The sequence below is a fragment of the Cnephaeus nilssonii genome (assembly GCF_951640355.1).
Source record: "Cnephaeus nilssonii genome assembly, chromosome: 5".
Classification (NCBI taxonomy): domain Eukaryota; kingdom Metazoa; phylum Chordata; class Mammalia; order Chiroptera; family Vespertilionidae; genus Cnephaeus; species Cnephaeus nilssonii.
This window is the reverse complement of record NC_137076.1, coordinates 88,808,498-88,830,781: the sequence shown is the minus strand read 5'-3', so window position 1 is coordinate 88,830,781 and position 22,284 is coordinate 88,808,498. Positions and strand designations below refer to the sequence as shown.

The following is a 22,284-nucleotide window of genomic DNA, read 5'->3' as shown; positions in this document are numbered from 1 at the left end:
TAAGATATCAGATCTTGTGGATTTTATCTCAGTAATGCTTTTTTTTTTGTTCTCATTCCTTCTTATCTTTAGTCAGGATTATGTTAACAACCCCCTAACTAGCCTCCTTGTTCCCTTATGCAATGCACCGAAGTAATCTTCACAAAGTACAGGTGATGTCATTCTCTGTGGCCGGTTCCCCGCCTGCATATAAACTAGCATGTATGGTGATACAGCAGGATCTCCTTGGCTTGCTATTCACAGACTTCTCCAATCTGGCTCCGTTTTCTTCCTCTAGTTTTAATCTCTTCAGATTCTTCCTCTTTCACACTCCAAGCACACTGGTCCCCTTGTATTCCCAATGTGCCGGCCTTTCTTGTCCCCCAGATTTTGTTTCTGCGTTTCCCTCTCTACAAGCCTTTCTCCGAGTTCTGCCCAGTGAAGGTCTACCATCCCTTCTAGATCCTGCCAAACACACATTGAGGGTGTGGGTTGTAGGCCTCTTCTCTGTAAAAAGGATATACCGCCTTCTGAGTCCATGGGGAGCTTCAAACGAGATTCTGCCTCTCACAGAGAAAACGCTAAACAAACCTCAACTCGTATTGCTGCCAGGCCTCTTTCATAAAGCTGTGCCCAGCTCACTGTCAGAGTGACTCTCCTGCCCCCTGGGCTCTCTGTATTCTGGGGGCATTTAGTTATCCAACTATTTATGAATAAGTCTGTCCTCGCACTTGATAATGAGTGCCCCCCTGAGGAGCACGGAGCCTCTTACTCCTTGTTTCGGAATAGTGCCCGGCACGGTTCCTAGAACTGAATGGGCCGTGGGAGACGGTCTGACGGCTGCCAACTCCGGAAGCGCAGTGCCAAGCGGAGAGCCAGCTCTAGGGACCAGAGGCCCGCTTTCCACGCCCCTGGGCGCTCACTGTTGGCGAAAACCCACACACCTCGCTTACTCCGCCCACTGTTTCCTTATCCATCCAAAGGGAAAACCCTAAAGCCTGCCTCACAAGGTTGGGGTGAGCTTATGGATGCTAAAGAAATCTCTAGTGTTTTGTTTTGTTTTAAATCTTTGTTTTCTCACAGTAGCCTGCTTCCCCCTTGTGGACGAAATTCAAATCGCATATTAAAACCAATCAATATCAATAATCTAGGAACCAGATGTTTATCTCAGCATTGTTGTGTGTGGGTTTTTTTGTTTTTTGTTTGTTTTTTTTTACTGAAAAAGTGAAAAGAAACCAGGCCTCCAAATAGGAGCTTGGCTAAATATGACGACATACCCACACGAGGGAATACTATCGAGCCATTTTAATATAATGACGTCTATGGTGTGCTGCTAAGTAAAACTCTAGCTCTAAACATATAAACTTTGCTCCATTTCTGTACATCTCATGTTAATCGTGTTTATGTTGGGAGGTGAAATTCCGTTGCTTTTCACTTTCTTCTTTATAGTTGCATGTCTGAGTTTTTAACAGTGAGCATGTATTATTGCTATTCGAAACACTGAGCTCATTTAATGTGGGGAGCCTATTAGTAGAACAAGAACCCCATTGGTTGCCTGTTGTGACAGGCCAAGCTGAGTCAGGGAGTACTCTGAGTCATATATTTTAAAAATATCTCATGCTCCAGTACAGCGCATGCACCTGTATAAACTGATGTTTACGTCAAACCGGGAGACATGGGCCTCGCTGAGAGGCAGCCTCAACAGTCATCTTTCTGTTCCTTGGACCTGCTCCACGCAGAGAGTCCTGGGTGGGAAAAGGTGGGAACAGCAACCAAGGAGAATGAAGGATCCGGGGCTGGAGGTCTGGGTCTTCCATCAGGATTTGTCTATTTAGAAAAGTAAAATCCCTTGGGGAAGTCACTATGCGCAGCACACATTCAAGGACCAAGAAGTTATGCTCTACATTCTTGAGGGCAGAGTATCTGTTGATTTTAAAACTACTTGTTATTTTCTCAGTGGTTGCTTGAGGGCTTAGACATTATCCATTAATTTACCATAATCTCCTTCAGATTAATGTTAACTCAATTCCAGTGATATATAAAATATTTGCCCCACTCTGCACCCCTTCATGCTATTATTATTATATATGTCTATATATGCTAAAAACAAATATTCTAACTGTTGTTTTACCTAACTTTATATCTTTTGAAGAAACTAAGAGAAGAAAGAACACACACATATATACATACACAACACATATAATTTTTAAAAAAACATTTACCATTTCTGGCACTCTTCAATTTTTTCTATGCTTTCAAGTTACCATCTGATGTCACTTCCTCACTCCCTTCCTTTGTACTGTAAAGTAAGTTAAATCTCTATATGTTATAGGCCCAACAATTCAATTTTTAAAACAGATTTATGGAGATATAGTTCACATACCATAAACTTACCCACTTAAAGTGTACAATTCAATGGTTTCAGTATATTCACAGATTTGTGTTACTATTATTACAGTAAATATTAGACATTGTGCCCTGGGCGGTGTGGCTCAGTTGGTTGAGGATTGTCCTGTGCCAAACCAAAAGATTACGGGTTTGATTCCCTGTCAGGGCATATACGCAGGTTATGGGTTTAATTCCTGGTTGGGATGCATGTGGGAGGCAGCTGATCGATATTTCTTTCTCACTTTGATGTTTCTCATTCTTCTACTCTTTCCTCTCTCTCTAAAGAATCCCAGAGGGAAGGTGGGGTGGGGGTTGAGTAGGGAGAGATTAAGCAAATAACTTGTATGCATATATGCATAACCCATGTAGTGAAGTCTGGGGGTGGGGGTCAATGGGGAAAAAGGGGGATATATGCAATTCTTTTTTTAAAAAAATTTTATTGATTTTTAGAAAGAGAAAGGAAGAGAGAGATAGAAACATCAATGATGAGAATCATTGATCAGCTGCCTCTTGCACACCCCCTACTGGGGATCAAGCCCGCAACCCAGGCATGTGCCCTGATCGAGTATCAAACTGGTGACCTCTTGGTTCCTGGGTTAATGCTCAACCACTGAGCCACATCGGCTGGGCTATAATACTTTCAACAATAAAGATAAATTTTAAAATATATATTTAAGAAAATATTAGAACATTGGCATTGCCTCACAAAGACATTCTATACCCTTATCCATCATAACCCTATCCCCTCATCCCTTCCTCTAGTCCTAAGCAATCACTAGTCTACTTTTTGTGTCTATAGAATTGGCCTGTTCTGGACATTTTGTATACATGGAATCATATGACATGTGGTCTTTTGTGATTGGCTTATTTCACTTTGCATAATGTATGTATGTATGTATGTATGTATGTATGTATGTATGTATTTTAATAAATCTTTATTGTTCAGGTTATTACAATTGTTCCTTCCCCCCCCCCATAGCTCCCCTCCACCCGGTTCCCACCCCACCCTCTGCCCTTACCCGCCCCACTGTCCTCATCCATAGGTGTACGATTTTTGTCCAGTCTCTTCCCGCACCCCCCTCACCCCTTTCTCCCTGAGGATTGTCAGTCCACTCCCTTTCTATGCCCCTGATTCTATTATATTCACCAGTTTATTCTGTTCATCAGATTTTTTATTCACTTGATTTTTAGATTCACTTATTGATAGATATGTATTTGTTGTTCATAATTTTTATCTTTACCTTTTTCTTCTTCTTCCTCTTCTTAAAGAATACCTTTCAGCATTTCATATAATACTGGTTTGTTGGTGATGAACTCCTTTAACTTTTTCTTATCTGTGAAGCTCTTTATCTGACCTTCAATTCTGAATGATAACTTTGCTGGGTAGAGTAATCTTGGTTGTAGGTTCTTGCTATTCATCACTTGGAATATTTCTTGCCACTCCCTTCTGGCCTGCATAGTTTCTGTTGAGAAATCAGCTGATAATCATATGGGTGCTCCCTTGTAGGTAACTAACTGTTTTTCTCTTGCTGCTTTTAATATTCTCTCTTTGTCTTTTGCTCTTGGCATTTTAATTATGATGTGTCTTGGTGTGGTCGTCTTTGGATTCCTTTTGTTTGGGGTTCTCTGAGCTTCCTGGACTTGTAAGTCTATTTCTTTCACCAGGTGGGGGAAGTTTTCTGTCGTTATTTCTTCAAATAGGTTTTCAGTATCTTGCTCTCTCTTCTTCTGGCACCCCCACAATTCGGATGTTGGTACGCTTGAAGTTGTCCCAGAGGCTCCTTACACTATCTTCATATTTTTGGATTCTTTTTTCTTTTTAAAAAAATATGTTTTATTGATTTTTTACAGAGAGGAAGGAAGAGGGATAGAGAGTCAGAAACATCGATCAGCTGCCTCCTGCACACCCCCCACTGGGAATGTGCCGCAACCAAGGTACATGCCCTTGACCGGAATCGAACCTGGGACCTTTCAGTCCGCAGGCTCTATCCACTGAGCCAAACCGGTTTCGGCTGGATTCTTTTTTCTTTTTGCTTTTCTGGTTGGGTGTTTTTTGCTTCTTTGTATTTCAAATATTTGACTTGATTCTTGTGATCCTCTAGTCTGCTGTTGGATCTCTGTATATTATTTTTTATTTCAGTCAGTGTATGCTTAATTTCTAGTTGGTCCTTTTTCATATCCTCGAGGGTCTCACTAAATTTATCGGCCTTTTCTAGAAAATTCTTGGAAAACCTTATAACCATGGTTTTGAACTCTATATCCAGTAGTTTGCTTTCCTCCATTTCTTTCATTTGTGACCTGTTTCTTTGTCTCTGCATTTTGGCTGCTTCCCTGTGTTGATAGAGTGGCTTTGTGTGCTAGGTGTTCTATAGGGCCCAGTGGCACAGCCTCCCCAGTTACCTGAGGTGGACACTCTTGGTGCACCCCTTTGTGGGCTGTGTGCACAGTCTTGTTGTAGTTAAGCCTTGATTGTTGTTGGTATCACTGGAAGGAATTGACCTCCAGGCCAATTGGCTGTGAGGATCAGCTGTGTCTATGCTGGGAGAACTTCTGTGCTGGAGACACCCTTATGAGGCAAGACTTGCTTCAGTGGGGCTTTGGTGCTCACTGAGTCTGCCCCCTGAGTGTGTCCCTTATGGATCTGAGGAGTTGTAATCTGACCCCTGGGTACACTGGCTCTTGGATCTCCAAGGAGGTGCTAATTTAGCCTCTGCCTGAGGCCACCCAGCAGGAGCTATGGAGAGATCTGCAGATTCTTCTTCTTTGTTTGGGTTTTGGAGGTGCCCAGATGAGGCCCAGCTGTGAAGCAATGCAAGCTGCTGTGGGGCCTTGGGCCTTCTTTTGGATGTTCTGGGTCTCACTGACTCAGCTGCAATTTGTTAAGTAAGTTTAGAATTCAAAGGACCAGGCCATTCATATGCAAAAGCCTCTGCACTCAGCTTGGATGGGGCGGAGTCTCAGAGTGTAGCAAACAGCAATGGCTTCCCGTCAGCCCTGCCCTAAGGGGCCCCTGGTTCTCAGTGTCCCAAGGTAATCGCTGCAAGCACCTCTGAGAGAAAGCCGCCCTCGAGTTTTGCCCACTGCCAGCCAGTCCAGTTTCTCCCAGTATGAGTCTGAGTCCCCAGAGTCTCACCTGGAACTGGAGTTCAGAGCAGTTGGAAGCTTTTGTCTCCCTCCTGCTTGAAAAAGACAGCCGCGTACTTAGTTGCCAGCCCTCTCCATGCATGCCTCCGTACCTCTGCACTTCACTTCCGCAGCTCCTGTGAGTCTCACTGTGCTTTTCTCTGTCCTTCTGGTTGTAGAATTTCCACTCAGCCAGCCTTCCTGTGGTTCTGGATGATGTCTGTTTTGTCTTTTAGTTGTAGGTTTGAAATTTTTGTGCGAGGCAGCAGTTTAGGTGTTTACCTATGCCACCATCTTGGTTTCTCTTTTGCATAATGTATTTAAGGTTCATCCAGGTTGTATCATGTACTTCATTTTTTTTTATGGCCAAAGAATATTCTATTGTATAGATATACCACATTTTGCTTATCTGTTCATCAGTTGATAGACATTTGGGTTGTTTCTACCTTTTAGCTATGGTGAACAGTGGTGCTATGAACGTATGTGTACAAGTCTTTGTATGGACATGAGTTTTCATTTCTCTTGGATATATCTAGGAGTGGATTTTTGGGGTCCTACAGTAACTATATGTTTAGTCATTTAAGGAGCTTCCAGAGTGTTTTCCAAAGTGGCTATAACATTTTACATTCCCACCAGCAGCAGTGTATGTTGTCCACAAGAAACTCATATATAAAGACAAAGATAGTTTCTCCCTTCCATTCTTTATGACATTGCTATCATTAATTTCACTGATCCATAGGCTACAATCAACCAATATATTGCCATCATTCCTTTTTTAAAATAAACTTATTAGTTAGATCAATTAAAACTAAAATTTCATGAAGGCAGGGATTTTTGTCTGTTTGATTCAGTATTGCATCCCCAGCACCAGGAACAGTGTCACAAATGCTCTCTCTCTCTCTCTCTCTCTCTCTCTCTCTATATATATATATATATATATATATATATATATATATATATATATATGTATATATATATATATATATGAATAAGTTTCATAAAAAATCCTTATCACATGGGATACATATATGCTATTTTATTTAATTTTTAAAATGCCTGCATACAAGAGTAGATACTGCAAGATTCCATGTATGTGATGTTCTAGAATGGCAAAATTAACCTATAGAGATAGAAACTGGAAAACTGGTTGTTTAGGGCAGGTGCGGGGACGGGTTGACTGGAAAAGGGCAGAACTTTCTGGACGATTAAAAAGATTAAAATATTATATTACTTCGATGAGGTTACAATAAATTTTACACTTTTATTCTCTGTAAATTATGTGCAAAACACTCTATGTAAATTATATCCCAGCTTAAGAAAAGTACTGGCAAATATACGAGTTTTGAGTCACCAAGCAGACTTAACCATCCATAGTCACTACTGGGTTGCAGCCCATAGTTTGAAAGACTGGGTAACAAGGTTGCTCTAAGGGTTAACTTTAGTCACCTATGGAAACACTTCATCTGGAACATTTCAGACCTTCAGTAAGCTTGATTCTCTTTCCAAACCCCAGAGGCACTCATCATAGCGTTAGCGTTGGGTATTCTCCAGAGCGCAGGGCGGGACACCTACATGCAAGTGTACCCACAAGAAAGTAGTCCTGGGTCCGCCCACCTGTCCGCTCGCCCAGTTTAACTCGGCTCATGGACCAGGTTATGGAGGGTCACAGCAGCTTTTTAAAAAATATATATATTTTTATTGATTTCAGAGAGGAAGGGAGAGGAAGAGAGAGAAGCATCAATGATGAGAGAGAATCATTGATTGGCTGCCTCTTAAACACCCCCTACTGGGGATTAAGCCCGCAACCCGGGCATGTGCCCTTGACCAGAATCAAACCTGGGACCCTTCAGTCTACAGGCCAAAGTTCTATCCACTGAGCCAAACTGGCTAGGGCTCACCGCAGCTTTTGACACACTCCAGTGCACACCTACCCCAAAGCCCTGCTGAGTTCTGTTGTTTGCTTGCACCCACTTCCTTGGCTCAGCACACCTCCAATTGTGACTAAGGCCAGCCAAGTGATGGACTTGGCCCCTTGGGGTAGTGCTATGAGGGCAAGGAAAACACACTTGCGCAAAAGTGGGCGCCATTTCCTCAGACTGCAAACTACATCTCCCAGAATGCCTGCGCTTCAGTGGGGCACAGGGCGCAGTGATAGGTCAGGTGCACGCGAGGCTTTCTTCAGGCCAGTTCCACCCGATTCCAGCACTGTGGTCCCCACGTCAGTTCCCAATACTCTCCTTAAAAACAAAACAAAACACAGATTCAGAGAGGCACAGGCAGCACTTGGCGACAAGCCTCGGGATAGCGACCAGACCTACTCCGTTGCAAGAATTCTGCCTGTGAGATCACATTTCACTGAAGACTTGAGGACTGCACTGTGGAAATTGAGTTTGAGCCCAAGGCCTTTCCTACTTCTTGTGGTCACCATTTCCACTTCCCTGAATGGGTCTGTGAGTAAAAAGTTATGACGAAAAGGGAAATATATCTTAGCGATTTCTTTAAAATGCCTGCAACTCAAGGCTTACAGTGCTTTAAATTAGTATTCTGTGACCAAGTAGGTTATTTCCTAAGCGCACACACACATGTATATAGATTACACACATATGAAGACTAATAGCTGAGCCCTGGCCGGGTAGCTCAGTTGGTTAGAGCATCGTCTGATTTGTGGGTTTGATCTCTGGTCAGGGCACATACAAGAAGTGTAAGACCCCCAAAATGAGACCCTTACTCTGTCCCACAATCGACGGCGTCCCCAATCAACCGCAGGAGGCGTCACTTGATGCAAACAGCAAGAGGCTTTTATTCCAGCATGCTGGGGCTCAACTCGTAACTCACGCAGGAGCAGAGGAGTTAAGCAGCCCAGTAGGAAATTTTACAAGCTTATATAGGCAAAAACTACATGTTGGGAGGGGTCACACACGAGAGGGAGGAAAAGGGGACCAAATGCTGCCTGGGAATTCAAAGGGGGAGCTGGGCTCGTTAATCTCATGTTTTATGACAGGGCTTTTTCCTGGGACAGCCTTGATGGTCTGGTTCCTATCACCAGGGGGGAGACTTGGAGGAGTTGAGATAAGATACACAGCTTTACAACTTTGATGGTCTTGTTCCCATCACAGGAAGGGAGAGACCTTGGGGAGATAAGACACATAGCTTTAATGGTCTTGTTCTTATCATTGGGAGAGAGACCTTGGGGAGTTGAGACAAGACAGACAGCTTTCAAAAAATTCTTTATTCTTACAGTAGCAACCAATGAATGCATAAATAAGTGGAACAACAAATCGACATTTCTCTCCCTTCCTCTCCCTCTCTTTCTCTCTCTCTCTCTCTCTCTCTCTCTCTCTCTCTCTCTCTCTCTCTCCCTCTCTCTCTCTCTCTCTCTCTCTCTCTCTCTCTCTCAAAAAAAAAAAAATCAATTAACTCATCTCAGTAATATTTAAAAAGAAAAACTTGAAAAAGCTGAGAGGCAGCTTTCCTCCACAGGACAGTTTAATATTATGAAGATGCTATTCCTCCAAGTTGATGTAGTGCAACATTAATCAGTGCCCTAACTGATAGGTGGCCAAACTTCTAGGGAAACTGGTTATTTGGAAAAAAAAGAATATTGGATAACCACCTTTTGTGTTATTACAGTTTTCGTGTGGCTTAAAAGTTACAACAAAAAGAAAGGCCTAAACAGCATTTACTATTGGGTAATAAAGGATTTGGCTGGCTTTTGTTCTAGGTTCCTGGGAAGTAACCTCTTAACCCTAATTGTTTTGTGACCTTTAAACTTTTTTTTTGTCAAAACATTGAACACCATTTTACTGTTGGCTATAGCTGTATAGAGAAATGAAAATATAGTAAAACTATTTACTACCCTGCAATTAATTAAACATTGAAAATATGTTTTATTTCTTTTCAAAAACCTATGTTGAATAGCTTGAACAGTATTTACCTTCCTGTGATTGTATAACTTATGATATTGAGTGAACCTGTTATCTGTGCCTTAGTGAATTGTTAGACTCTTTTGTAGGTTGGATCAGCTTCCAACATTTTATTCTTTGTGCTTTCAATGTTGTGAAATATGTCCAAGGCAATGTGGCTAGTTGTCTAGGTATACTATCTGAGGTTTATTGAGCTTCTTGGATGTGTAATTTAATGTTTTTCATGAAAGTTGGTAATTTTAAAGACATTTTCCAAATATTTTTTGCCTCTTTCTTTCCTCTATCTATCATGCCAATTACTTATATGATAGAATGCCTAATATTGCTCCATAGATCCCTGAGGTTCTGTTTAACTTTTTACAATCTTTTTGTTGTTACTGTTCTTTGGGTTGGATAATTTCTAGTGATTTAGCTACCAGTTTACGATTTTGCTTTTGCTTTGTGCTTTGTCAAATCTACTAATGAGCCCATCTAGTCAAATTTTTATTTCAGCCTTAGAATTTTTTTTGTCTTTTAATTTATATAAAATACATGTTACTCGTTCTTTAAATTTTGACGAAGACATAAAGTAAGTTAACTACCTCCCAATCGTGACATAAAAAAGCTCCTTACTCTCAAAATTTCCTCTTGCTGTCTCTTTATAGTCCAACTCGTTCTTTTATGTACTTTTTTTCTTTTGAAATTGCCTATTTGTTCATTCACTTTTATCATCTTTTCCCTTACATTTTTAATGTTTATAATAACTTCTTTAATAACTTTGTTTGCTAAATATAACATTTGCACCCACTTAAAGTCAGTTTCTATTGACTGATTTTGTTTCTCAGGTCATATTTTCCTGTTCTTTGGTTGAAAACTACATTGTAGACAGTATAATGTAGTGTCTCTGAATTCTGCTGATCCTTCTGAAGGTTTTGTTTTTGGTATAAAAACATTTAACTTGCTTAGACTCAAACTGTGACATTTGTTTCTCCCGTGTAGTGTTATTAGCGATGTCTCTGCTTAGTTTTTTGTTTTGTTTTGTTTTGTTTTGTTTTGTTTTAAATCCAGGCTCTCTAAGGGACTCCCCTGCACCTGCACAAACTAGAAGTGTTAGGGATTTGAAGAGAAGTTATATCAGACATCTAAAGCCAGTATGGCTCCCACTCTTTGCCACATGGATTGTGCATGTGTCAGACTGCTTTAAAAGTATAGCAAATTTGCAAGTCTCTAAACATTCAGTCATTGCTGGGCTCTTTGCCCAAATATTTTAGCAGTTAGTATTCCCCAGCACTCCTGTAAGATCTCTCTGCAAAGTTTGCACCTCACTGGTTTGTATAATCCTCCTTTCCATCACTTCCCCTCCCTCACAGCCGTGGCGCCGCCTGCGCACAGCTGGGAATGAAGGAATTCCTCCGCGTACGGAACTGCAGGGACCCGCAACAGGGCGTCTCCCATTCACACACAGGGCGTGGGGGCGGCCACATTGCCTGCTGAACAAAGCCGCTGAGGATGCGAAGTGTCCAAGCTGCCCTGTACGGATCAGCGCAGGCGCGGAGGCCCCTCGCTCCGCTCACCCAGACTGGAAGCGAAAGAGTTCATCCATATGGATGTGACAGTCGTCTCGCATTAAGCCGTGACCGGCCTTTTGGGACCTGAAAACGGAGCCTCAGGTCAGAAGGCGGATGCCTGCTGTGATGAGTGTCTTGGATTGGCAATGAGAAGGGAGGGGTCCGTGAGGGTCAGTGATTGGAGGTGTAAGAAGTCTTGGTGGAGAAGGAATGAGGGATTGGTGCTGCATTTATTTGGGAGTCTGGGACGGTGTGAACTCTGAGACTAGTAATTGGGGAGTGATGTGTCATTGATGGGATTGTCTGTGGAATCCGAAATGGCGCGAAAAGTGACATACTGGTGGGGAATACTGGGTGGGTGATTTAGGGGACTCTGGGAATCAGTGATTGGTGAGGGGGCTGTGGACTAAATGATGGGGGCATCCATGTGGTGGTCAGTGATGTGATGGGCATAGGGGAGTTCTGTGGGGGGTGTGATTGCTAAGCCCCAGGATTCAGCGATTTGGATGGAGCAGTAATGGTATCAGGGCATCATGGTGATCAGCCCTAATTTACTGGAAAAGGTTTTACATACATTAAAAATTTCCACAGGTCCTAGGGAACTTGAGTTCTTAAATCCATCATTGCACCATTAATCTGATGCTCCCCACAGAAATGACCCTTTTAAAACAAGACCAAACAAAGAGGATAGGATTATTATGAAAAGTGTGATTTTGGGCCTACTTGTTTCTAAGTTTATTGAAATCATTTTATATTTTATTCAAGAAGCATTTGAGTACCTGCTGGGTACTGAGAAATTAGTGCGATTATTTCTCCTGGTTTTCCTTCCAGATCTGTTTTGATAAAGTGTCCCTGTCATGGGAGCGCTCACACCCTCTGAACCAGTTCAGTCCTGTCTGCATGCCTCCAATTGGGACTGAGGAAACTTTACCAGGTATGTACCTTCCAATAAAAATTTAAACAGAAAACAGGTTGAAATCAACATTTAGGTCCATGAATATTGATTGGCAGGAGAGTTTGCCGAGTTGAAGGAAAATAATAGAGTATTGGAATTCAGTTGCTGGTTTTTCTAAGGAATAAAGAAATACCTTCCATAGTTTCCCATCTGCCATTCTTATTGCCAGGGAACTCCATCTACAGTTAAATCTTTTTAGAGATCAATTCATGTTTATGCCTTATGAAAACATTTTACAAATATAATTGCTGGTTCATAGGAGGGAAAGTAAGTTGTCAGTAAATCCACATGTAACATCTTCACATCTATACAATTAAAAAACCATGTCTAAGTTCTGTGTGGTCAGAAGAGGACTTCCTTCACATGGTGCTTGCTGAACATTCTGCGAGGACCAAACGACCTTCTCCCACAGGTTGGCCTGTCATCCACCCAACTCCTGGCCCTAGTTGTTTCTAGAATGGTGAATAGGAAGCTGCATTCTGGGTCTGGTCTGTGAAAACGTCCTTCTCATCACCTGTTTTGCTTTTTTCAGGCATCTGTTCGTTTAGGAGAGAGCAGAAAAGAATGCAGTCCCAAGTGAGTTGCTTTTATTTTTAAAATTTCCTCCTTGGTTTTCCATATATTCCAATGGAAAAGTTAAAAAGAGCTAAAATTTGGATTAGGGCAAAGGTAGGCAAACTAAAGATCAAAACCTAAAAAGCGTTGCTAGGTAATATGTAGAAAACCTGGCCTGACGTGGGCCCCTGGATCCGGGTGAGGCCACGCGACCCTGGGTCTGGGAGAGGCCACGGGCCCCTGGGTCCGGGTGAGGCCACGCGCCCCTGGGTCCGGGGGAAGCTAGATCCCGGGTCCGGGTGAGGCCGTGTGCCCCTGGATCCGGGTGAGGCTGGGTCCTGGGTCCGGGTGAAGCCACGCGCCCCTGGGTCCGGGTGAGGCCACATGCCCCTGGGTCCGGGTGAAGCCGTGCCCCTGTGTCCGGCCGAGACCAAACCAGAGGGAGTCGGACCTGCATTACCACCATTTGTCCACCATCCAGAGCTGAGGGGTCAGTGCCGACATGTACTCATAAGGAATTGGTGGACATTGATATTGGGTCTCAAAGGAACTGTTGGTCCAGAAAGAAACTCACTACAGACTGATTCATTTGCCTGTCAGCATAACTATTATTGCTCGTCTCACATTCAGTTCTTATAAGTATATCTCTAGTGACACATGATTTCGCTCATCTAGGGGAAATGATGAACAACATAGACTGATGAACAACAACAGAACCAGAAACAAGGAGGCATCGATCGGACTATCGGGCCTCAGAGGGAGGATAGGGGAGGGTGGGGGGAGGGGGGAGAGATCAACCAAAGGTCTTATGTGCATGCATATGAGCCTAACCAATGGTTAAGTTCAACAGGGGGTTGGGGCATCCGTGGGGAGGGGTGTGGGATGGGAATGGGGGGATGAGGACAAATATGTGACACCTTAATCAATAAAGAAATTAAAAAAAGAAAAGAAAACCTGGCCTGAAACCATTTAAATGAATTGATGTACCGGTTTTTCAGATCTTCCTTGCAGAGATCATCAGTTACATGATTTGCAGTTCTCTAAAGAGGACTATCTCAAGAACAGTTAGGCATGGTTCTTTCCTAGGAGGAATGAGGGAGAAAAATGGGGTAAGCCAAGTGGAAATCAACATTGACATATAGACCTGAGTGCAAGGAACTGTTACAGCAGAGAGGGGGAAGCAACTAGCTTTATAAGGAAGTTGGAAATAGGATTAAAAGATTATTGAACTTTGGATCATGAAGGAAGGTAGGGTGAGGATGGAAAACAGCATTTGCAAAAGTACAGGAGCAGAGTGGTTTTAGGAAGGCTGAGAATTTGAGGAAAACCAAAGTGGAGGCTGTTTCATGGAAAGTTTGACTACAGATGGTATTGAAGTCATAAAATATAAAAGATCATGTTTACAATAGCAAGGAGGCAGTGGTCAAGAATCCAAACTACCAAATCAGAACACGTACTTTTAAATTCAGTTAATCAATCATATATTCAATAACCTCTGGCAAGTGGCTAGTTAAACTGTAATCCTCAGTTTTCTCAAACACTAAATGGGAAAATTAATAGAGGTGTTATGAGGATAAACTAAACTATTGGCAGCTTGATGGTCTGCATATGGGACGTGGGGTGGGACGAGAGAAACTATAAGATTGAGATGAGGCTATTTGCATGTTCCAGCAGGATGGGTCCAAAGGAGGCTTTTTAAGCAGGAGAATGTTGATATTTGAAACAATATTTAATTTTTTTTTCATTCTGAAAGCAGTGTTTTATAATAATGGAATATTTAGGAAAGACTGACAAATAGTTTAAAATAATACAGGTCATTCAGATTCTGTTAGGTGACAACTGTTGTGAACATAATGCTGACATCATTAAAATAGTTAATTCTGCCCTAGCTGGTTTGGCTCAGTGGATAGAGCGTCAGCCTGCAGACTGAAGGGTCCCAGGTTCGATTCCAGCCAAGGGCACATGCCTGGGTTGCGGGCTCGATCCCCAGTAGGGGCGTGCAGGAGGCAGCCAATCAATGATTCTCTCATCATTGATGTTTCTATCTCTCCCTCCCTCTCCCTTCCTCTCTAAAATCAATAAAATATATATATTTTTAAAAATAGTTAATTCTCCCTCCAGAAACATCTTTTGGCTCTACACTTACCCAGGTCCTTTATTTTAATGCCATGTCAATAATTTCTTGGTGGGGTGTTCTTCCCCCTCCCCCATGAATATGTCCTGCACATTTCTTAAGTTTGTTCTGTGATATTGCTATTTCAGTTGATGTATTTCATTATATTACTGGCTATTGAGTATATGTAGTAGAACTGTTAGATTTCAGAGAAGCTAAGATTATGTTTCTATAAAATGAGGGGATTAGATTATGATCTAATTCAAGAACTCTGACATTCTGTGATTTCTAAGTATTATGCTTAGAAAGGCCTTTTCTCCTCTATAATTATTAATAAAAATTCTCTCAGGTTTTGTTCTGTTACTTTTATGGCCTTCGGTATTTTTTATAATTTAAATTTTGGCTCCATTTGGAATGTATTTTTTCTGTTTTCTAAGACATAAGATATGGTGTATTAGTTTGCTAGGACTGCCATAACAAAGTACCACAAACCGGGTAGACTAAACAACAGAAATTTATTATCTCACAGTTCTGGAGGCTAGAAGTCAAAACTGAAGATGTCAGTAGGGTTGGTTCCTTCGCAGGGCTGTGCGGGAAGGATCTGTTTTAGGGCTCTCTCCTTGGATTATAGATAGCCATCTTCTCCTCATGTCTCTTCATATCATCATCTTCTCTCTATGTCTACCTGTCCCTCTGTTCAACTTTCTCCTATTGATATGGACATCAGTCATATTGGATTAGAATCCACCCTGACGACCTCATGTAACTGACTACATCTGCAATGACATATTTGCAAATATGGAAACATTCTGAGGCACTGGGTGTTCGGATTTCCACATATGAGTTTTCAGGGGATTCAACTTAACCTGGATTCAGCATTATTCTTTACCTGTTGACTATTCAGTATTTTTACTACTATCCATTGAATAATCCACTTTCCTTCCAGTTATTTGAATGCTGCCCTTATCATGTATCAAATTATCATTTGTATTAGGTAGACATTTTGTTATTTGCCTCTTCTGTTTTCCAGATCTATCTGGCTCTTCCAGCTAATGACAGTATATTACTAGTACATTGTTCATCCCAGATAACATGATATAAAACCAAGTGTAGATATAGTATTGCATGCTCTAGTAGAAAAAAGAATGATCACTTCAGATTGAACAGGAATATACTGTTACAGGGATTAGTATCATTCAAGGATGTGGCTGTGGATTTCACTCAGGAGGAGTGGCAGCAACTGGACCCTGCTCAGAGGACCCTGTACAGGGATGTGATGCTGGAGAACTACAGCCATCTGGTCTCAATGGGTAAGGATGCCTTTCTGCATAACTCAGACTTGAACAATCAAATACCTTTCCTTATCAGTTGCTGTGGTTAGGTGGTTCCTGACATATAATAACTTTTATGATCATCATACCTTTTCCCAAACGGAGGTCATTACTCTGCTGAGGGCTATCTGGACTGCTTTGTTGTACACTTGAACTGTACCCTCTCTTCTTCCTTCAATGTGGTATATCCCAGTTCCTCTGTGTTTTCCATTGAATAGGGCATCCAGTTTCCAAACCAGATGTAATCTCCAAGTTGGAACAAGGAGAAGATCCATGGATCATTAAGAGAGACATATCAAATTGGATTTATCCAGGTAAAAATCTGGCAGATGGGAAACAAGAGAAGTGAAATGTCAGTTTGTTTTTTTATTTAATTTAACAGATTGGTGCCCAAGGCTTATGTTTCTATCCTTATTGAAATCTCTTATGCTTTGCTGCTGTGCTGAGAATTTAGTAGGCATTCAACTAATAATTAATTAAATAATTGTAAGTATTTACAGGGGGAGCTATTTCTTACTGATCCCCTTTCTTTCATATATATAAATGCCTTTTATGAAAAGTCTTAATAGGCCATAGAAGATACATGGGTTATACTTTAGAAGTTAAGACTTCCAGGTGCATAGCTATACAAAATTAAATATCGAATATACGTAGTTTCTAATTTTAAAAGTTCAGAGAAAATTAGAGTTTAAAGAGATGCAACAGACCTAACCAGTTTGGCTCAGTGGATAGAGCATCGGCCTATGGACTCAAGGGACCCCAGGTTCGATTCCGGTCAAGGGCATGCACCTTCATTGTGAACACATACCCAGTAGGGAGTGTGCAGGAGGCAGCTGATCGATGTTTCTAACTCTCTATCCTTCTCCCTTCCTCTCTGTAAAAAGTCAATAAATATATATATATTAAAAAAAAAGAGAGAGATGCAACAGAATTTGAGAAGGTATTTTTCTAGTATGCAGCAGTAGCTGCTTTGAAAGATATCAAGTATTGATGATGCCAAAGGAGGAAGATGAAGTCAAACTGCTGTAGTGTGGTGGTGGCGGGGGGGGGGGGGGGGGGGGGAGGGAGGGAGTATATGAGTTAGGGAAATATGGCTCTTCTGGGTGAACTTTGCCAGTTTTATTTGATGCATATAGAAGATAAATGTACCTAATATTGGAAATATATTTATGAGGAATAGTGGAATTCAAGTTTGGATTCTTGGTGTGAATCTGATATTGAGTCCATAAGATGATCTTGAATTATTCTGTTGTGTATATTATTTGTTAATTAGGAATGTAGACAGAGGAGAAGTAAAGTATTTTGAGCACCAGAGAGTACTTGTTTCTTTAGAAAGTGGTGGCAGGACAATAGTAGTCATATATATATATATATATATATATATATATATATATATATATATAATAACTTTTATGATATATATATGGCAAATGGTTTATAAAATCAATGACCTAAAAAGGTGAAAGGTGTTTTCATTAAGAAAGCAGTGTAAATGGGAAGATGCTAGTATAGTAATCCAAGATTAAAGTGATAATAACACGAATACTTTTCTATCTCCTTCAAGTCTAGCTTTGCCATGAATATTTCTCTTTGAGATCTTTGTATGTCCATTCACCTGGTCATACTATATGCAGTACTATCTTACAAAATGGCCTGTCTCCATCCATGTTTTCTGAGTTCATCTACATTAGATCAGTTATTTGTTTCACACCTCTGTGTTCTGTTAACTATTCTTTATGATTGTTTTATTTATCTTTCTTTTCTTTAGACAGGAAGAGTAACTTTGAAAACCCCCAATCATGTATTTTTGGGTCCTTTTCCTTTCATAATAAGACACTGAAAGGAGTCACAAAGGATGGTTCATTGTACTCCATTTTAAAAGTAAGTCAAGTTGATGGCCAGCTGCAGAGATGTCCAGAAAATCAAGACAGACTTTTCAGTCAAGTAACAGTTATCAATAACAACAGAGTGACTGTGGAGGCAGGCTATAAATATAAGGTATTGGAGAAAATGTTTCAAGACTTCATAGAGCCAGATACTTCAAGACAAAGACCCCATAACTATGATGAATTTAAAAAGGACTTGAAATTTAATATTGACCTACCTAGTTGTAATGAGATTGGTTCAAGAAAAAATCCTGATGAGAGATTTGGATGTGAAAAATCATCTAGCCACGATGTGTCCAATTCTAATCTTGAGAAAATTCAAAATGGAGTAATACCCTGTGATGGTAAAAGCATTTTAACTAAACAATCCCTTATTCATTATAAGAATGTTGAAACTAAAGAGAAAACTTGTGTATGTATTACATGTGGAAAAGGCTTTGCTAAGAAGTTACAGCTTATTGTACATCAACGAATTCATACTGGAAAGAAACCATATGATTGTGGTGCATGTGGGAAAGGGTTCAGTGAGAAGTTTCATCTCATTGTACATCAGAGAACTCATACAGGGGAGAAACCTTATGAATGTTCTGAATGTGGAAAAGCCTTCTCTCAAAAATCATCTCTCATTATACATCAGAGAGTTCATACTGGGGAAAAACCATATGAATGTAGTGACTGTGGGAAAGCCTTCTCCCAGAAATCACCCCTCATTATACATCAGAGAATCCACACTGGAGAGAAACCTTATGCATGTAGAGAGTGTGGTAAGGCCTTCTCCCAGAAGTCACAACTGATTATACATCATAGAACTCATACTGGAGAGAAGCCATATGAGTGTACTGAATGTGGGAAGGCCTTCTGTGAGAAGTCCCACCTCATTATACATAAAAGAATTCACACTGGAGAGAAACCCTACAAATGTGCTCAATGTGCAGAAGCCTTCAGCAGGAAGACAGAACTCATCACACACCAGTTAATTCATACTGGGGAGAAACCTTATGAATGTACTGAATGTAGGAAGACCTTCTCTCGGAAGTCACAGCTCATCATACATCAGAGAACACATACTGGAGAGAAACCCTATAAATGCAATGAATGTGGAAAGGCCTTCTGTCAGAAATCACATCTCATTGGACATCAGAGAGTTCACACAGGAGAAAAACCTTATATATGTACTGAATGTGGGAAAGCCTTCTCTCAGAAGTCCCACCTCCCAGGACATCAGCGAATTCATACAGGAGAGAAACCTTACATGTGTGCTGAATGTGGAAAGGCCTTTTCTCAAAAGTCGGACCTTGTTTTACATCAGAGAATTCATACTGGGGAAAGACCCTATCAGTGTGCTACATGTGGAAAAGCCTTCATACAGAAGTCACAACTCACTGTGCACCAGAGAATTCATAACAGTAGTAAAACCATAATGAAGTGAACACAGAAAAGCCTTCAGTATTAGCTCAAGCCTTAATAAATACTAGAAACCTGCCAAAACCGGTTTGGCTCAGTGGATAGAGCGTCGGTCTGCGGACTGAAACGTCCCAGGTTCGATTCCGGTCAAGGGCATGTACATTGGTTGTGGGCACATCCCCGGTAGGGGGTGTGCAGGAGGCAGCTGGTCGATGTTTCTCTCTCATCGATGTTTCTAGCTCTCTATCCCTCTCCCTTCCTCTCTGTAAAAAATCAATAAAATATATTTAAAAATAAATAAATAAATAAATAAATAAATACTAGAAACCTGAGTAATTTGATAAATTTGTGGAAGACATCATTATACATAAAATTTTACAAGATAATTCACATCTATAGTGTGATGATATGTAATTCAGCAAAGATGGTGCAAAATTTAATCTACATGGCATATATAGCTTTGAACTGAATGGTCAATAGAACAAATTATGTATACAGAATGATGTCAAGTTACATATTCCTTACAACACAATATAATAATAACCAGACATTGTGAAGTTGCGAATATTAGCTAATCATAGTTTTGGCCATACAGCCAGACCCTATAGAGGACATGGAGAAAGCTTGAATAAAAAAAGTCAATTCCTAGAAATTGCATTATAAGGAATATAGCATGACCCCTAATGATACATGTAAAATTCTTGTGCAATGATGGAAAGAGATAGTTAATCAAATGCAATAAAGGTGATGTTTATGTGTTTTCCCATCTCAAGCATATACTAGTAGGTTAGCCTGTATCTCTGGAAGTATCCTGAACCTTGAAGTGGATGCTTCTTGACCAGGTATCCCCTTTATTTCCTTCACTGGAATTTGGAATGGTGGAAAGACTTTGGTACAGAACCAGATGGTCTTGGGTTTAAATCCTGGCTCAACTATTCAAAGATTGTGTGACTTCAGGCAAGCCTGCTTTGCCCATCTGAATATATTTTTTCTTATTGGTAAATAAAAGCATAATACAGAGCACATTTTTATTTAATATTAGTCCTTTTTAATACTCTCTCTCCTGCTATAACAGGGTGCTAACGTCTAAAAGACACATGTGTATTTGCACTTCAGACATTCTTGCTTTTGATATCTCATTCCTATGACTGGCTCATTTACTACCTTTGGTCTTGGTGGCCTTGATTATTGGTATGTTAAAGTGACATTTTATCTTTTATTATGTTTTACATACACTTGTATAAACTGTGGTGACTGCACATAAAGACCCTGCCTAATGTCTCTTCAGTTCCTTTCTGACCCCTGCCCTGCAGCCTCAGCTGTTCTCCCTGAGAGCCAAGGGTATTTACAGAGGAAACTGTTGGGGTGAGAAATCATGCCTGCCATAGTTGGGGAATTTGGTATCTCTAAATTATTTCCTGCCCTCCTTTCTGTGGTTTTACCTGTTTGTTCATGAGCAGCTTTGGAGGAGGACCTGTGCTGGGGGTGCCCTGTAGGAAATCATGCCTGGGAAGGATGAAGGTGACTTTATGAATAAACAGTTGACCCATGTTCACCTAGTTCCCACTTGATTCCTACACATTTCCTGCTCACTTGATCCCTTTCTTGCATGGCTGAATTGTCTATTGTGAAAAGACAGGGCCCCTGTGGGTGACAACCTCTGCAGAGGAGAGGGCACACCTGACAGAGATGTGGGAAGATGTGTGGGCCAATTCATCTCTCTTTATGAGCAGTGAGGGGACTGCTCCCCAGAGGGAGAGCACAGGCTGGGTCATTTGTCTTGAGGCTTTATCTCTATCTTGCAGGTGGGAATCTTAGGGGAGGTCTCAGGGGATGGTTTCAACAGAATCATGGTCTTTACTGATTGGTCTGTGTCAGGGCAGGAGCTCGTCAGTCTTGCAGCTGATCCTGGTGTCACCCACATGGTTTTGCTGCTTTTCTGGGTCTGGAGCTGAAATGCAGTTGAGGCCTAGATGTCATTTCTAGGGAGGTGACCTCTGTATCTGTGTAAATTACTCTGCCAGTTTGTTTAGCTATCTGTTTCAGTTTCCCTATTTCACTTGTCTTAGTTTACTGGCCTGTCACATTATGAGCATTAGCTATGACAGTAAAGTGCCAGTTTCACCTACTTCTGCCAGTTTCACAACACCTGGCACAGAGTAGGTAAGCAGCAAGATGAAGCTTTTTTTCCCACAGAAGACATCAATTCATTACACAGTAGACTTGACCTCGTACCCTATGAAGATCATAATCCAGAGAGGAAAACAGGCAGATTCTTTTAATATTACTTGGCTGCTTTCTTGTGGTACTTACCAGTCTACCTTGCATGATCCATGATCTAGCATTTGTGACCCTCATGAGCCTGAGCCAATGAGGAAAAGAAGAACTACTACAGTTCACCAGTGAACATCCTCATACACCTTTATACACTTTTGTTCATATATCTGCAGAATACATTCCTAGAGGTGAGACTCCTGGCCAAGGGGTATGCACATTTAACATTTTGGTAACTACTAACAAATTGTTCATGTGTGCACAACCATGTTGAACTACCTCTGACATATAAAATCAGTGCATAGCCATCATGGGGAGACAGACCACGGTTAAAAGCACAGTGCTTCCTCATAGTTAAAAATAACCCACATCAGATCAGGTTGCCTGGGTTGGAGTAATATGTTTTCAAGAATAGAGTTAGTGGTCTGGATTCTGTAGCGGGCATTACAACATTGGGCATGAGATTAGAGAAGCTGACATCTAAGGAATCTCTGAAATTCGGCCTTGGGAAAACCTCTCAAATGTGGCTCATCTGGCCTTGGGCCCTTCCAAATGTGATGTTTTTTCCAGGTGAGTCTCAGAGAGCACCAAAGACTTTGCAGGACCAGCCTTTGACTCCTTTCCCAAAGCACTCCGGCCGTGTCGTCTAGAGTTTCTGCTAAATCTTAACCTCTGGGCTCTGCTTGCCTTTTACCTCAAAGACAGGTATGTACATTGTGCCCTCAGTGAAATGGCCCAAGTACTGTTGTAAGGTCCACTGGTGATCTCAGGAGGTAAACAAGGTTTTTACAATAAACAAAAAGATC

At 41.2% G+C, this 22,284-nt stretch overlaps 1 protein-coding gene and 1 long non-coding RNA gene across 2 annotated transcripts in view; one reads left to right on the top strand and one right to left on the bottom strand.

Annotated features, from left to right (window-relative positions):
* LOC307100201 overlaps positions 1-19,504 on the bottom strand; it is a 151,188-nt gene extending 131,684 nt beyond the window's left edge. Inside the window, exon 1 of the long non-coding RNA XR_013813589.1 lies at positions 19,280-19,504. This is a non-coding gene — a long non-coding RNA (uncharacterized lncRNA). The remainder of the gene's footprint in view (positions 1-19,279) is intronic.
* ZNF300 (zinc finger protein 300) lies at positions 7,902-19,229 on the top strand (the record flags this gene model as incomplete). The annotated part of the gene is made up of 7 exons (XM_079772656.1): positions 7,902-7,940; positions 10,763-11,062; positions 11,792-11,894; positions 12,448-12,491; positions 15,767-15,893; positions 16,133-16,228; positions 17,683-19,229. The coding sequence occupies exons 3-7, from the start codon at positions 11,861-11,863 to the stop codon at positions 19,227-19,229; spliced, it is 1,848 nt and encodes a 615-aa protein (XP_079628782.1). The 5' UTR covers positions 7,902-7,940; positions 10,763-11,062; positions 11,792-11,860.
* Positions 19,505-22,284: the final 2,780 nt, after the last annotated feature.